An 18,096-nucleotide genomic window follows, 5' to 3' on the forward strand; every position below is an offset into this window, starting at 1 on the left:
TATAGTGACATGGACTCAGAATTATTCACATGTAATTCACCAGGTTCAGAAAGCACCTCACTGATTTCCTTGAAGTTCTTAATTTAAGAATTAGTGTTTTATATCACTTTCAGAGCCAGTCTATTATTGTCCCTAAAGAAACTTGTACAAGTACATATCAGGGAATGAATTCAAGAAATTATTGTGCAACTACTAATAGAAATTGAGGGATTTTGAAAAGTTCCTTGAACTTTGATATTTACTAAGTGACCTCATTTTGCTAGCTTCAGGATAGTGCATTTAAATTCAGGGGCATGCTTGAAAACTGCTAATGAAGCAGATTAAAAGTCCCAGACAGCTCAGTAGGAATATTTATATCAACATGCCATTGGGAATAGCTAACATGCTGTTACTAATCAATGTTATTCTCATCTTGTGGGTTTCCTATGCTCATGGAGAAGGTAAGTTGAGAACATCTGAACACTCAGCTCCCCTTGTGTCATTTCTTCTTTCATGTGTCTGTATTTTTAGTAAATTGGCTAGTAGGAATAGTCTGCATTTGACATAGTAGAGAATAAATTCACAGGCAATTACTTCATACTCATCTAAGGGAAAATTTAAATAAATTATGTTTTCTGTTTTCTGAGTTCCACAGTGCAAGGATTTCAGTGCTAATTATGGAGATACATGAATATGCTCACACAACTTTAGGAAAAATGTTATAAGAAAAGATAGATTCTAACTTCAAAATATATGGGGGTTTCTTATTTTAATGCATGGAAAACTTTGGTAACAATGAATCTCTTCATAATCTTGCATTGGTTGATGGTTGTATGGATTTATATGTCAAAACTCTAAATCAGGAATTTCAAGTATGTGCAGCCTACTATAGTTCAATTCTACCTTAATAAAGCTGTTAAAAGTCATTAACACCATGGTCAATTTTATATTTCAACAAAATTAGCAGCAGGTAAAAAAGCACCTATTTCAACAAAAAGAATAATTCTTAATTTCCAATGAAATGACCGTAATTTTTTTATTTTGGTATCATTAATATACAATCACATGAGCAACATTGTGATTATTAGATTCTCCCCATTATCAAGTCCCCACCACATACCCCATTACAGTCACTGTCCATCAGCGTAGTAAGATGCTATAGAGTCACTACTTCTCTTCTCTGTGCTATACTGCCTTCCCTGTGTCCCCTGCTACGTATGTGTGCTAATTGTGATGCCCCTTATTCCCCTTCTCCCTCCCTTCCCACCCACCCTCCTCAGTCCCTTTCCCTTTGGCAACTGTTAGTCGATTCTTGGGTTCTGTGCGTCTGCTGCTGTTTTGTTCCTTCAGTTTTTGCTTTGTGAAATGACAGTAAATTTTAATTTGCATTTCTGAATTCTCTGATAAATGTTGGGTAAATTAATCAAGTAAATTTTCAGATCATTAACTCTAGCACATTGTTCACTGATTTGTTTTCACATTTATAGTAATATATTTTCTATATTAATTTACTCTGAATACAATCCTTGTATACTAAAGAATTATATCTTACAACAGATATACTTGGTACATTCTTTAACTTATTTTTACATTGAAAATAATTTTTGTGTGTATTAGCTCTAATACCTTTTGTGCATATATAGAATCCTTAAGATCTTATTTACAGAATTACATTTTTTGTCTTTCCTTAATATCTTCATAAATTCTTCATTGTGATATCTTTTTAAAGTCTGTTATTTCTTTTAAAATCAAATACTCTTATTTTCAAGGTATTGTAAAGGAACCCGCTAACTGCTTTAGGATATGTCATTGAACTATAAAATGTGAATCACTATGCTTTACTCCTGAATTTACAAGAAGAATTCACTCTAACAATTTGCTACATGCTGGTTTTTTTTATGATACATGTCTATATTTGGGCAATTTCCTTCACTATCAACAATAATAACAACACAACAAACCTTCCTGTCCAGGTCAAACTATTCTCTTCCAGGGACTCTTTCTAAAAGTAGCCTTTGAGCTGAATGCTCTGTAAGTCTGAGTCTCACCAATATTTCTCGAGGGGAAAGGAGCCCGCGCACTTAATGGAAGAACATTTCTGTGTAGACAGAAACATCATTGTGTATTTAGTGAGCATAGGTTGAACTGTGTCTCAGGACCTTGGAATGGGTCTATGTATGGAAATAGGGCCTTTCAGGAGGTAATTAAGTAGAATGAGGTTATTATAGTAAGCCTAATTCAATAAACTGGTGCACTGAAAATGTTACACATAGTTATATATATTCATATTGTGGGTATATTTGTTCATACATACATCCTCTGGAATATGCTGTCTTGGCTGGAAGAAGAGGGAGAGAAAGTGCTAAGGCATCTGAGGGAATATCTGCAGAAGACACAGGAGGAGGAGGCGCAGAAGGGAGTGGAGAACTAGGAACAGTCCTGCCTTCCCACCAGAAGCAAATTCTTAGGTCTATGAGGTTTACTGGATGGAAAAACCTATTCTCTTCTCTTTGTTCGTGTGTGATTTTGATCTTGGAAATACTTCTAAGGAACTTAAACATCATGAGGTCCTCAAATACCTTTGTGCTCACACATTGTTCCAGATCTCAGATCACTAACAGAAGTGGAATAATTATGCTCAAAATAATAATAAATTCATCAATAAAATTATTACAATTAAATATAATTATTCATTAATGTAGGATATTTTTTTTTCTTAAGGAAGAACTTGTGAGTTTCCAGAAATAAAACATGGAAGCATATACGATGAAAACAGATATAGACAAACCTTCCCAGTTGCTGTGGGAAAATATTTCTATTACTCCTGTGATCATAGCTTTATGTCTCCTTCACAATCACTCTGGAGTAAAATAACCTGTACAGAGGAAGGATGGTCACCAACACCAAAGTGTATCCGTGAGTAAATCCCCTGATCATAATCTGGATGAATTATCAGTGTATTCAGTGCATGGAGAGGGGTGCCGGAAGGGGTCACAGAGTTCTGACAGTCATAGCTGCGGGAACTGGAGGAGCCGGCAAAGATAAACTATTCTTCTGCAAGAAGCTGTTTGTGGAAAACAAATCAGAAAAAAGAAGCTACAAACTTCTGTGGAATATCTACATCTTTTCATTTCAAACACTACTGTCAATTTTAACTTCTAGTAATTCATTTAAACAGGCATTTTAAAATTGTATAAATATATTTTCTGTAGAGTTTATTTTTATGTGTAATTTCTGATTCAAAGTGTGCCATTCTTTTAGTATTCAAGAAGCATTTTTTGCTATTTTTTACTTTTGTATTTTTTATGAATCATGTATTTGTTCTTTAAAATTATGTCTGTCTTACTCTTTCAATAAGTACGGAGAAAAAGCAGAGAAGTGAAGACAGAATAATGAAAGAGAAAAACAAGAGTCAGGCAAAGGAGATCAAAGTCATTTCCTCTTTCTCTAGAAATTAGACAATCAAATGAGAAATAAAACATTGACCTTTTTATAGCTAAAGGAATATAATGTTTTATATGAAGAAACAATGATTAATGACATCACATACTACTTTTTTCTTTTTAACATTCATGAACTAATTCTTAGCAAATTAACTTGTGCCTGATTTCTCTTTTGAAGTTCACAAATGCAATACTTTTTAATGACAAGGTTTAATAATTCATTTAAACAGGCATTTTAAAATTGTCATCTTAAAATAGTCATCTTTTGGTTTTTAGGACAGTGCTTTTTCCCTTGGGTGGAAAATGGTCATTCTGCATCTTCAGGACAGACACACCAGGAAGGTAACACTGTACAAATTGTCTGTGATGCAGACTACAGCCTTCCAAATAATCAGAGCATTGTTACATGTGCAGAAAGTGGCTGGTCCACCCCCCCTAAATGCAATCGTATATGTAAGTAAAATACTGTCCTTTGGGACCTTGTATTCTTCTTTATTTTATAAAGAAACAACAATATTAAATATGTACAGTATTTATGTCATTGCTAACATCAACTTTTTAGTTTCAGGATTCCAGTTATTTCCAAGTAGATATGAAAATCACTGGATAAACATGAGAAAATCATTGTCTACTTAAGTAAATTAAATATAGGAAATATTAGAAAGTAGTAGTCAAAAACAGTGAAAAATTTTGAAAGATACTTATGTTAAAGTAACACAAATTTAATGTTTGTAATGAAATTATGCAAGATCAGTTGATAAAACATGAGAATAAATTAAATTTTAAATAGAATAATGGTTAAAATATCACATTTGTAAATCATATGGCTAGCAAACATATTTACCTGGTATTTATCTTTTATGGAATATCTTAAATTTATATCATCTAAAGGCTGACATAAAAGTATGGATAATGTCCATATCATTAGAGCTTTGTACTTCTGAAATTTAGGTTTCTATGATATATAATTTATAAATTGGAAAACTTTTCATACGTAACCATACTGAAAAACAGGAGTGTATCAGAGCTGAAGGTGAGTTGGCATTTCTCATGCCTTTATGTAGAAACAAAACAGTTGCTGAATTTGAACAAGGTACTTGGGAACCCTGAGAGGAAGATTAATACAACACAGTCAAAATTTCTAAGAAAATAATCTCCATTCCAGTCCTCTGCATCTTCCTACTTATTATGAATACATATAACTGCCACTTTCTGTGTATCATTTATATGCCAAGCACTACTACATATGTTGGAGATGAATGCTCTGCAAGAGTCAGGTGTCTCTTTATTCACAGATTATTTTTACTTACAGTAAAAATAAAAATAAACTTTTAGAAAGAAAATATAAAGTTAAAGATCATGAGTCATGCACATTATAGCAGATAACATTAAGAAAGTAATTGGAGGAAGGGTATATTTCATGTAAGATATTTTTCAAATCTTCCCTAACCTTAAGGATGGATTCTGGAAAGAATCAGAATAATGGTCTTAAGACATCAAGAGGCTTGGATTCTTTGAGGATAAACAAGGAGGCCAGTGTGGCTCATGGTGAAGCAGTGCTGATTTAAGTAATTTTGGAGTGATAGGCCATGATAAATACTTAGGATTTTAGTCCATGTGAGATTAGAAACCTCTGGGAGGTCTTAAGGAGGAAAAGGATGCAAAATGAGTGTGAAAGAAAACTATGGCTCCTAATTAGAAGATGGACCAAGAGTGTCCAAGAAGAGAAAAAGGGAGGGCCCAAGAGGAGAACATCGCCATAATTCAGATGTGGCACATTTGGGGATAGAATAAAATGAGAACATAAGTATTTTTTCAAATTTTAGTTTTTGTATTTTGCAATGTGGGTAGTGAGAGAACTGGATTGCTTGATATAGGGTGAATATTACTGCATGTCAAGTATACTTTTAATTAAATGGAGAACAAAAGAAATCAAGAAGAATCTTAAGCTCCAGTTGAGATATATCTGCGTATATATGTGTATGTGTGTGTATGTGTGTGTGTGTATGTATAATGCATATGTGTGTATACAGATATATATATATGTAAAGTATATGTCTGTGTGTGTATATGTATATAATATATATACAGTTGATCCTTGAATAACCAGGGATTAAGTGTGCCCACTCTCCACTATAGCAAGGTCAAAAATAAACACTCAACTTTTGACCCACAAAAAACTTAACTAATAGTCTTACTAATAGTCTTCTGTTGACCAGAAGCCTTACTGATAATTAGTTGATTTTGTATGTTGTAGGTATTACATATTGTATTTAAACAATAAAAAGCAGAGAAAAGAAATAATTTCAAATTATCAAAAATTTCTAAAAAAGTCTCCAATATACTTATTGAAATGACATCCTGACAAAGGGAAGGAGCCCCGGTGCTGAGGTCAGGCCACACATACAGGGCACCCACTTAGCCTTGGCTTGTCAGCAGGCAGTCTGCACAATCCCTATGGTGTGTTTCTCTAGAATAGGTCAGATACATTTTTTAAAAGAAGGAAGAGGTTTGTAAGCTTCTATCCTGGGCCTTTGGCTGGAGAAAGAACGAGTTCTTGAGGCTTTGTGTGTGTGCGAATCTCATGGCTCTTTCATGTGGAAAGTTTCTCTCATTTCATGTCTGGGATATACAAGTGGTGAAGAGAAACCCAAGTAATTCACATCCATGTTACTCCTTCAGTTCCTACATCCCTACGCTGGGGGAAGAGGTTGGTTCAGAGACGCAGGGAAGTCAGAGGACAAGGCGAGGAAGGAGTTTATTAAAGCGAGAGTGTCAGGGAAGGACAGTTTAGAATCGTAGAGGAGGTTCATTGAACTGCGACTCAACATGGACCACATCCCCTGCTAACTCCTTAAGCCAGCTTCACCTGGCGTCCAGTGTCCACTTGGATCTGCATGGTGTGGGAACTGAGTCCCTACCACCCCAGGATTTGGGGGAGCCTCAGAGCCCTGGATGGAGTGAGATTGTATTCTTCAAACTTCCTAGAGACCAAAAAAGGGGACTTTTAGGCAGGCTACTATAGAGTATGACTGTAAGGTGCAGTTCTCTCTGGGGCACCCAGGCAACTGTAATTTGCAAGCCCAGATCTGAGCTCTTAGCAGCCCATCCTTACTTACCTTAAATAGGACAGAGTGAAGATTTGAGCTTAAATTTGGAGAATTAGAATGACAAAGAAAAGTAACAAAGACACTTACCACCGGAAAAGGGCAGAGACAAAACTTTATAAGTTGAGCAGTGAGATGTTTATTTAAAGCAAAAAAATGCACACTTGGAGAAAGGGGAGTGTGGGCTACCTCAAAGAGTAGGGGCTGAAAGATTGGAAAAAGGCTATGTACTTAGTACAGGCAACCTCAGAGAGAGGTGTGCCCCTAAGGTTTTAGGGTATGGGGTTTTATAGGCGGTTGAGGATTTTCAGGAATGCGACAAAGGGCCAGGTGCAGACTGGTCAAATTGACCCAGAATGTTAATCTTTGTTAAGACATTAAGTTTCTTCTTCTATTTTCTTTAACTTAACACAAGACATATACTGCTTTGATTCCTTTCCAAGATATCAGCTTCTGCTTGGAAACATATCAATCAAGACTGTCTGCCCTGCCTCCAAAGTGGGCTGAGCCACTGTCCGTTTGATGAAAATGCAATCTTAGCTTTAAGATAGAATTCTCCCTGAATAAGCTGGACCTTTTAGCAGATTCTAAAGTAAATCTTACAATGGTATGTTCTAACTGACACAGTGAAAACATAGGCTATGCTGAGATACTTTTCTTTATCTGGGGAGTATTGAACATTCTAGGTCATGTTGCTCCTGGTCTTCTGAGCTTTTTATTTTTAACTGGTTAACTCTTTGAATCCTTTCTAGTATGCTTTACTGGCTTTATTCTCTTTCCACATAGCTCATACCTATTCTCCTGCCTAACACCTAGTCAGTTTTACTTTTTCTATACATCATTCAGAGTCTTATGTTTGTTTTACATGATATATCTAGAATTTTTAGTTGTACTTAGCAAAGGAGTAGAAAGAAATTCACCTACTACATCTTTCTGAAATAGGAAGTTAATATACCTGTTATACCTTCTACCAATTCATTTCTTTAATTTTTGCAATAAGTTCTTTTTTTAAGTAAAAATGAAAAAATTTTTAAATAACTAAAGTCCAGTGAGACACTGCAATAGGTTGTGTAAGACTACAAGGAGCTTTCTATGATGATTATGCATCTTCCCAGCTTCAGTCATTACAAAAACCATTTTATACTGGAATATGGCAAAGCACACATTTTATTTCTGGCTTATGTGTGCTTTAATGTGACATGAATGGAAGTACTATAAAATGTTGTAATTCTCACTTTATATGATTACAGATTCTCTAACAATTCATTTCTTTCCTCAGATTCACACAGCTTAATATTATATATTGTGTTGCTTCTTGAATATACAGATGTTTTATATAGAATTCCTAATAATTTCATGTAATATAACAATATATTAAAGAAGCAGGTCAAAATGTGATTCTGTCATAATACTTGTAAAAGATGGCACAGTTTGATGACTCTGACAAGGCCAGTTGTCAGTTTGTTGATGGCATAAAGGGAGGAAACAAGGGAGGGGAGGAAACTAGCTTTATTTTAATTGTGCAAACTCTATGAAATGGAAAGTTTTTCACTTACCACCTACAGCTTTTACTTTACTCCCGTGGAGGATAAGTCTTTTTCTAACCCTGACTGAAATATGCTATTTAACTGGTTTGATGATCTTCCCTATTGTGATGTGTGTGTTTTCCCACATGACCAGGCAGTTCTCCTACACCAGCTGGGCGCCCTACAGTTCAACTCGATTCTGACACGATCTACCTGGAGAAAGCATGAGATCCCACGGGTCAGGGGCTCGGTCTGCAGGACTGCCGCCACCCCCTTCAGGAGCCAATCTCAAGTGCAGTTTGTCATCTGTGTTTCTGACCATCTGGCTATAGACCAGAGGTTCCCACGACCTTCTCCTTGGGTTGGTTAATTTGCTAGAGCAGATAACAGAACTCAAGGAAGCATTCTATTTACTTCATACCAGTTAATTATGAAAGGATATAACTCAGATGCAAGAGTTGGACAGGGCAAGGTGGTGGGAGGGGCGGGAGCTCCCACACCCTCTGAGTATGTGCCTCTCTCAGCACCCCCAAGTGCTCCCCACCCCAGGAGCTCTTGGAACCTCATCCTTTCAGGCTGTGGAGGCTCCATAACATGGCATGATAGCCGGACACTGGCAGCTGGCTCAGCCTCCATCCCTCCGCACTCCCTGGAGGTCAACGAGTGAGGCTAAGAATTCCAATTTCTTAAGACACGGTTGATTCCTTGTGCAACCAGCACCTTCCTTAGCTACTTTCCAAAATTCACGCCATTAGCATAAGTAAAGGCACCTTTATCACTTTCCTAGGAAATCCCAAGTCTTTAGGGGCTTGTGCAAGAAAAGATGACAACAGCAAAGTGTATATTACTTATTGTAAGTTGCAATCTCACAACTGTGGAATAAAGAAAAGCTGAGTACTATTCCAGGGACCACCAAAAAGATTTCTAAGGCCTAAATATTGAAGTTTTCACTAAATCTGGGAGTCTCAAAATCACCACCCATGAAAACTAAATACCACCATTAATTAAGTTGAACGCTAAACAATTGGCACCCACATTCCTGCTAAACGGCAAGGAAAACGTTTGCCTTTCCTTCAGTTCCCTTGGTGCCAGCACGTATGTTGCCCCCGACTCTATCCTTTACGCGGCGTATCTTATGTAAGTGCCATGTACGCCTTTGAAGTTCTCTTTCTTGTGTGTCTTTGAGGATATAAAACCTTTGTAAGACGTGGGGCCCTTGGAACATTTCTTTTCCCACCTTCCCAAGGCAATCAACATTTCTGTGCTTTTAAGACCTCAATTTGGCTCAAATAAAACTATCACATTATAAATGTATCAAACCTTTTGATCTGTTTGGGGAAGTAGAAGTGATGCTTAAATGGAGCCTGGCCACAACCACCTCAATGCAAAGATAGATTACCTCATATCCCAAAGTTTTAGAGAATATGTTTGAGATTAAGCATGTTGATATAAATATTTAATGAATTAGTTCTTATGGAATAATTTCTTAATGCAAATAAAATGATGGTACAAAGATCAGTTCTTTTTTCTGAAATGAACAAAGTAATATGGTATATTTGTTTTATGAAAGATTTGGCCAAATTAGGAGAACAGTTCAGTTGTGATCATGGAAAATTTCCTATTTTAAACATTAAATACACTCAGTTATTTCCTGAGAAATAAATGTATTATAGGTACTCCAAGTATATTTTACAGTCCAAAAAATTCTACTTTGTGACATGTACTAGGCAATGGGGTGAGATCATAGAATGTGACAAATTTGGGTTTCTTCCGCATATAGATTACACTTAAATGTATGTTACTAGATTGGCTGGATCATCCATGGAGTATCTATATAGAAAGAAATAAGCCTGAGAACTTGGGTACAGGACATTCCAGTGTTTAGAGCTCAGGAAATAAGGGGAGCCAACAAAGGAGATATTGCACTGATCACTTCCGGCTGTTCAAACTAACATTTGCGTGGTATATATTTTTCTGTTCTTTTTTTACTTTCAACTCACCTATGTTTTCATGTTTTTAGTGCATTTCTTGTAGACAGCATAGAGTTGGGTCTTATGTGTCCACTTGCCATCTTCAGTCTTTCTGCTGAAGTACGTAGACCCTTTATGTTGAAAGTGATCGTGCTGTGTTAGAGGCTCTCTCAGCCATGTTATCATTTGTGTCGTGTGTGTTTCCTCTGCTTCTCATTCCTGTTTACTTTCCTTGACTTAATTCTGGGTTTCTTGAACACTTTACAGTGATTTTATTTTGATAAATATACATTGTCATTTGCATAGTTTTGTTAGTGGTTGCTCTAAGTACTAAGATATACATTTACCGCCTATCACTGCCTCCTGGTATTGACATTTATCACATCAAGTACATCAGATGAAATGCAGAAACTTAACTTCCATTTAGATCCATTTACTCTCCCCATATTTTTAACATAGAAGTCTTAATATGTCCTCTACATACAGTATAATATGATATTATTTTGCTATATATGAAGATACATGCTTTTGCTCAGACATCAAACCATATCAAATGATAACATTTTGTTCAAACATCAAACATAGAAAACGAATTAGGAAAAAGACAATCTATTATACTGCATTGGGGTATGAGTGGGGACTTGATAATATGGGTAAATGTAGTAACCACATTGTTTTTTCACGTGAAACCTTCATAAGAGTGTATATCAATCATACCTTAATAAAAAAATTTTTAAAAAGACAATCTATTTTACCCCATTTCTATTATTTGCAATGTTTTTTCTTCCATTCTGAAGTCTCTATCCTCCTTCTGTTGTCTTTTCCTCTCTATTTGAATAATTCATTAGAAGTTCTTTAAGGATAGTTTTTGTGTAGACAAATCTCTCAGTTTTCCTTTGCCTTAGGATATCTTATTTCTCCTTTAAATCCTAAAAGATAGTGTCATTGGGTATAGAATTAGAGGTTGTCAGTCTTTTCTGGCTGCATGATCACAGATGAGAACTCTACTGAAGTTTGAATACTTTTTCCCAAGCAGGCTTGCACAATTTCTACCTAGATGCTTTTGAGAATTTATCTTTCATTAGCTTTTGGCAGTTTGAATACTATGTATCTTAGGCATTAATTTATTTGGGTTTATCCTGCTTGGAGCTCACCCAGCTCTTTTAATATGTAGGTTTATGTCTGATACATTTGGGGGCTTTTTGGCCTTTTTTTTTTGAATTAAAAAAAATCTTCAACCCCTTCTTCTCTTTGTGGGTATCCAGTCTTTTTTTGTCTTTCCACAGGTCCATTAAGCTCTATCCATTTTTGGAGTTTCAGTCTATTTTCAAAGTGAATAATTTGTGTTGCTTATCTTCATGTTTATTTACCTGTCATCTGCAATCTATTACTGAGCCCACCTAATGAGTTTTTTAATTCTGTAAGTCATATTTTTTAGTTCTGAATTCCCAATGGATTTTTTTTTACAAACAGCAAATGACATTTATTGAACTCTCTTTATGTTCCAGGCAACTTATTAAGTGTTTTGCATGCATTATTACACTTAATCCTCACAATGACTGTAAGAGGGGATGATATTATTAACCCCAACTTAGAGATGAGGACACAGAGGTTCACAGAAATTAGTTAAGTCATGGAACTAGAAAATGACAGAGCTGAAGTTTAGTCTCAGGCACTCTTTATTTGAAAACCAGGATTCTCAACCACCCTGTTTTCTTCCTTTCATGATCACCAAGTCTTCCATCTAGCAAGTGGAGGAAATTAAGAGCAGGATCTGGATATGGGGTCTGGTAATAGGCACAAAATATTTGTTGAAAGACTAAAGCTTGGTATTACTCAACCAATGTTTTAAAGTCTTTTTTTTAATTTTTAATTTTTTTGTATCATTAATATACAATCACATGAGCAACATTGTGATTACTAGACTCCCCCCATTATCAAGTCCCCACCACATACCCCATTACAGTCACTGTCCATCAGCGTAGAAAGATGGTATAGAGTCACTACTTGTCTTATCTGTGCTATACTGCCTTCCCCATGCCCCTCCATATTATGTGTGATAATTGTAATGCCCCTTATTCCCCTTCTCCCTCCCTTCCCACCCACCCTCCTCAGTCACTTTCCCTTTGGCAACTGTTAGTCCATTCTTGGGTTCTGTGAGTCTGCTGCTGTTTTGTTCCTTCAGTTTTTGCTTTGTTCTTATACTCTGTAGATGAGTGAAATCATTTGGTACTTGTCTTTCTCCACCCGGCTTATTTCACTGAGCATAATACCCTCTAGCTCCATCCATGTTGTTGCAAATGGTAGGATTTGTTTTCTTCTCATGGTTGAATAATATTCCATTGTGTATATGTACCACATCTTCTTTTGCATTCACCTACTGGTGGACACTTAGGTTGCTTCCATTTCTTGGCTACTGTAAATAGTGCTGCGATAAACATAGGGCTGCATATGTCTTCTTCAAACTGGGCTCCTGCATTCTTAGCGTAAATTCCTAGGAGTGGAATTCCTGGGTCAATTGGTATTTCTATTTTGAGTTTTTTGAGAAACCTCCATACTGCTTTCCACAATGGTTGAACTAGTTTACATTCCCACCAGCAGTGTAGGAGAGTTTCCCTTTCTCTGCATCCTCACCAGCATTTGTTGTTCCCAGTCTTTTTTATGTTGGCCATCCTAACTGGTGTGAAACGATATCTCATTGTGGTTTAATTTGCATTTATCTGATAATTAGCCATGTGTAGCATCTTTTCATGTGCCTGTTGGCTATCTGAATTTCTTCTTTGGAGAAGTGTCTGTTCATAACCTCCACCCATTTTATAATAAGGTTATTTGATTTTTGGGTGTTGAGGCAGGTGATTTCTGTTTATATTTGGATATTAATCCCCTGTTGGATATGTCACTTACAAATATATTCTCTCATTCTGTATGATGCCTTTTTGTTCTGCTGATGGTGTCCTTTGCTGTACAGAAGCTTTTCAGCATGATGTAGTCCCATTTGTTCATTTTTGCTTTTGTTTCCCTTGCCTGAGGAGATGCATTCAGGAAAAAGTTGCTCATGTTTATATTCAGGAGATTTTTGCCTATGTTTTCTTCTAAGAGTTTTATGGTTTCATGACTTACATTCAGGTCTTTGATCCATTTTGAGTTCACTTTTGTGTATAGGGTTAGACAATAATCCAGTTTCATTCTCTTGCATGTAGCTGTCCAGTTTGCCAACACCAGCTTTTGAAGAGGCTGTTATTTCCCCATTGTATGTCCATGGATACTTTATGGTATATTAACTGACCACATATGCTTGGGTTTATATCTGGGCTCTCTAGTCTGTTCCATTGGTCTATGGGTCTGTTCTTGTGCCAATACCAAATTGTCTTGATTACTGCGGCTTTGTAGTAGAGCTTGAAGTTGGGGAGCATAATCCCCCTGCTTTATTCTTCCTTCTCAGAATTGCTCTGGCTATTCGGGGTCTTTTGTGGTTCCATATGAATTCTAGAACTATGTGCTCTAATTCATTGAAGAATGCTATTGGTATTTTGATAGGGATTGCATTTAATGTGTAGATTGTTTTAGGCAAGATGGCTGTTTTGACAATATTAATTCTTCCTATCCATGAGCATGGATTCCTAATGGATTTTTAAAATCCACTGTCAAATAATTCCAATGTCTGGGCCATCCCTGTACCATCTTCTATTGATTTTCTTGTCTTTTGAGATTTTCCAGGTTCTTGGTATGATGAGTCACTTTCAAATATATCCTGAAAATTTGGGGAAATTTCTAACTTGAAAATTTTGAAAAATTAGGGATTGAAATTAAGTTATGTTTTAAGACTGGATTTTATTGAAATCTTTTATTTATGATGCCTCCACTACTTCCATGCAGGGTAGAAGTCCAGGTTTCTCACTCGGCTTCCACTGAAATCACAGGAAAGAGAGAGGTGTCTTGTTCTTTCAGAGAGTGAGTAGAAGTCTAGGCTCCTAACTTAAACCCTGTCAATCTAAATGGTGAGAAGATTGGTCTCGCTTTTTTTTTTTTGGTGTTTCTAGAGTAATTTGGGTATTGTGAGGCTGCTCCTCTCCTGGGCCTTTGGCTAAAGAGAGCAGGCTCTTGGGTCTGTTTCTTTGTTTGAATATAATATCACTCCTGAGTTACAGTTTTCTTCAATGCCCTGTCCAGGATACATAGGAAGCAAAATGAAAACCCATACAACTCATTGCAGTGTAATTCCATGAATCACAAAGTCTAACCAGATCAATATCTTCTCTACATCCTCATACATCTTTTATGTTGGTTTGTATAATGTGTTCAGGATTTTTACACTTAGTAGAAGGAATAAGCAGAAGTGTTTCTACTTCTCCTTTTCCAAATAAGAAGCCAGCAATTCCCTTTCATATTATACAAATTTGTAGTTCTTTAAATTTTGTTACAGGAGTTGATGTTTCTTTTATAATAAAAACAAAAGTCAATTAAAATGACTGAAGATCTAATAGACACCATAGTTTGTTGCATATAAGAATAAAAATTTTTCTCTGTATAATTAGTTATCCATCTTTCATATATTCACTGAGAAAACCATTTTTTAATTACAGAATACTGCAAAGCAGACATATTTGTTAATATTTAACATATGCTTTCATATGAGGAGAAAGGAAGGACTTAAAAATGTGACTCTAGTTTAAGTGACTAAATAAATTTTAATTTTGTTGTTCCTAAGGGATCATTTCTGTCAATAGAAATAACAAATCTTGATATTACATAGCATGTTATATTTTTATTTGCTTTATTTTTAATCTGTGTTTTTCTTTGGTCTTGCAATAAATCAAAATTGTTTTTAGACTCTGCAGGAAAATGTGGGCCCCCTCCAACTGTTAACAATGGAGACATCACCTCATTCCCACTACGAGTGTATGCTCCAGGATCGTCAGTTGAGTATCAATGCCAATCCTTCTATGAACTTCTGGGAAACAGGAATATAATATGTAGCAATGGACAGTGGTCAGAACCACCAAAGTGTTTAGGTAAATATTTTAATATTCTCATGGATTCTGGGAAAATCAGTGTAATGGGCATGATGTTTTGCTATTTATAATAGAAATTTCAAGGATTAACAAGCAAACATTCTGTTGAGTACTTGACTACAAATTATTAACACATGAGGAAGTAAAGTTTGAAAATAATTGTTCAAACAACAGCAACAAAAGATTCTTTAATGAAAACTGTTTATAAAATTGGCATTATGCTTTTCTAATTATAACCTTTAATTATCACACATTAAATGTAGTATCTCATTTTTACATCACTGACTGTTTAAAATGATTTAAATCTACATGATGCACTTGCAATTAGTTGATTTGGAAAAGGTTTTGAGAATGAAGCCCTGGGCCAGAGTAGATTTACTTGAAAGTGGGAAATTCTGTGGAAAATATTTGTATACTATTTAATGTCTTATGTTCATGTTTTACCTTCAGAGGCATGTGTAATATCAGAAGAAATTATGGAAAAGCATAACATACAGTTAAGATGGAGTTCCCAGAAGAAACTTTATAGTAAAACAAAAGATATTATTGAATTTACTTGTAAAAATGGTTATCATAAAAAGACACCAATTCACACATTTCGAGCAACCTGTTTGGAAGGGAAACTGCTGTATCCCACTTGTGAATAAAGAAGAGGTTCAAATGCACTTATGTAATTAAAATCTGCACATTTAAAAAGAATTTTCATTATTAATGTAATTTTTACTTTAGTTTTTCAAGCATGGTTTCACTCATTTTATTCACAAATCAAAATTTGTGTAAATATGTAGATGGTATAATGATAATCCGAGGGATGAATGAATGATGTCTGAAAAGCCCCCCATTAAAACTTGTTGAACCAAATGCCCTGCATCTTCCTCATGGAACATCTCTGACCGGGAGTCAGATGCCATCACAAGTGCCTGCTTCCATCCATCATTCTAACTTTCACCAAGCTTTATTCATAATTTTTGAGGCTTTCTGAGATGCTCTATTTCAGAGGAAATGGAAAAAAAGGTTGTCTCCATCTTCAAAGTAATATCACTTCTCAACACATAAAAACCTAGATGTAATAAGACGTAGGTAGTTATTGCTTTGCTTATCTATGAAGAGAGACATATACCCAAAATATTGAAACACACGGTCTACAAGATGTCTACCTAGCACACACAGTAATTCACTCAAATTATAAATAGGGGTTATAATCTAATTGGAGGTGTGTAACTATCATGACACAACATGAAAAATGATAAACAATCCGATATCAGCTATGAACATACACACACTTTGCTTTGAAACAGAAATTGCTATAGAATGAAGATTGGCAAGAAGTGCAATAGTGTTTATAATAACTATAGTTGAATTTAGAGACAATAGGGGTAAGAGTTGGTTTTTTATTCCCTTATACTTACCTCTATTCTCCAACTTTTCTGTCTTTAATATGCATCACCTTTGAACCACAAGACTGTTATTTTAAAGACTTATTAAAAAGTAAGACAATATATGTCGAGAACTATTAAGACCTCTTTGGTAATGATCTCCAGATCTAATAATATTGTCTGGATTTTGCTGATATAAGTGTTTTGGAACATTCAACCACAAGAGTCTGACATATGATTTTCATGTTCATAAATTTTAAACAGCAGGGGAGATGATTAATAACCATCCTGGGATGTGATTAATAACCATCCTGGGATGACGGGTTTGAACCAAGAATATCCCAATCAAAGCATGATCCGTGGTCATCCACAAGGTCCAGGACCATTCTGGGAGCTGCGGACTCCTTTAAGGTGGACAGCCTTCCTGGTTACAGAAGATCAGTCCTTCCACCAAGGCAGGGAAATTAGTGTACTCCCCAGCTGGAGCCCCAAGTCCACAGCCTTTGTAGGGAGCAATAAAAAAATAGACTAGGTCAACTGCAAGCTGCCATGGATGATTCCCCAAACTGGTGACTATAAAGTAGAATAATAAAATAAAATGTTAGTGAACATGGAGGAAAGATCTTGTACCCTAGTGATGGTATCAATGGTTCTGAAAGGCACTCTAGCACTATATAAAACAAAACTGTTTGTCATTTGAACTGCATTGCACATACAAAAACAATTTCAAAGAAGAACTGAAATAAAACCATGTATAATTTATAACAAAAAGTTATTAACTCAATGTGATATTAAGAGAGAAAGTAATTTACCCTCTTTTTCACCACTCTTCTGGAAAAGATCACTTTGACCTCAAAGTGAAAGACTTCAGCCTGATGATGGTATTTCCTAAAGGCATAATATTCACCCCCAGTTGTTTGATATACACCCAGTGCAAAAGCTGTACCTAATCCCAAGTTTTTCATATACTAAGAAAAATGTGTCTAAATATTGCATTTAATGTAAGACCCAAGATCAGATTTTACAGTCAGAAGGGTCTTTATACCTGAAATTTATTACCTTGTATGTGATAAAAGACTAAAACCCAGAGTCACTTCTCATCTCTGGTTTAGGATCAGTACACATGTCAGTTGGCCTCATTCCTTGCCTGTCTGAGGTTATTCAGCTGGGGGATGCCCAGAAGTGTAGAGCAGCCCTGCTCCCTTACTAAACTGGCCTATTTCAGTTGCATTATTTGCCTCATCAATCAAAACTTGACCTTTCATTTTCCTCCTTCTGGCAGCCCCACCTTTATTTTATTTGAAGCTATTTACCCAAAGCTACTCCTCACTGAACCTTGCTCTACATTTGCATTTCAAGACAGGCTGGAATATTTGGCTGAGGGGTCCTGGAGACAGCGTGGCTCGAGGTGAGAAGAGTCAGTGGACAAGGCCACACGCCAAATGAAGACACAGCTGGACCCCTCCCCACAGAACACTCCTCTTCAGGGTCTCCTGCTCCTGCACAGGGGTCCCAGGAGACCGCTGGCATCCAGGGCTCCCTGTGTCCTGCCTTTCTGGACCAGCTGCCCTTAACCATGAAAATTTAGTAATTTTGTGTCCCTTCTCTGAAAAAGCTATCATCAGCCAGGGCTAATTTATCTGTCTTTTAACAGAAGAAGTCAGTGTTTAAACAACACCTTTT

The 18,096-nt window shown here is 36.1% G+C and overlaps 1 protein-coding gene across 2 annotated transcripts; it reads left to right on the forward strand.

Moving 5' to 3' along the window:
• Window positions 1-282: 282 nt before the first annotated feature.
• Window positions 283-15,736, forward strand: LOC130679905 (complement factor H-related protein 2-like). 2 transcript variants are annotated; one of them, XM_057489503.1, is made up of 5 exons: window positions 283-440; window positions 2,701-2,895; window positions 3,699-3,875; window positions 14,855-15,037; window positions 15,488-15,736. In XM_057489503.1, the coding sequence occupies exons 1-5, from the start codon at window positions 311-313 to the stop codon at window positions 15,682-15,684; spliced, it is 882 nt and encodes a 293-aa protein (XP_057345486.1). In that variant the 5' UTR covers window positions 283-310; the 3' UTR covers window positions 15,685-15,736. The 2 variants fall into 2 exon arrangements, with proteins under 2 accessions (XP_057345486.1, XP_057345488.1); XM_057489505.1 differs by lacking the exons at window positions 14,855-15,037; window positions 15,488-15,736 and adding an exon at window positions 8,210-8,518.
• The last annotated feature ends 2,360 nt before the right edge of the window (window positions 15,737-18,096 follow it).

Source organism: Manis pentadactyla, chromosome 12 (genome assembly GCF_030020395.1).
Source record: "Manis pentadactyla isolate mManPen7 chromosome 12, mManPen7.hap1, whole genome shotgun sequence".
Classification (NCBI taxonomy): domain Eukaryota; kingdom Metazoa; phylum Chordata; class Mammalia; order Pholidota; family Manidae; genus Manis; species Manis pentadactyla.

Coding starts and splice junctions, on each gene's coding strand:
- LOC130679905 (XM_057489503.1), top strand. CDS start 311: ATGAAGCAGATTAAAAGTCCCAGACAGCTCAGTAGGAATATTTATATC. Junction 2,896..3,698: donor ACCAACACCAAAGTGTATCC/GTGAGTAAATCC, acceptor TTTGGTTTTTAG/GACAGTGCTTTTTCCCTTGG. Junction 3,876..14,854: donor CCCTAAATGCAATCGTATAT/GTAAGTAAAATA, acceptor AATTGTTTTTAG/ACTCTGCAGGAAAATGTGGG.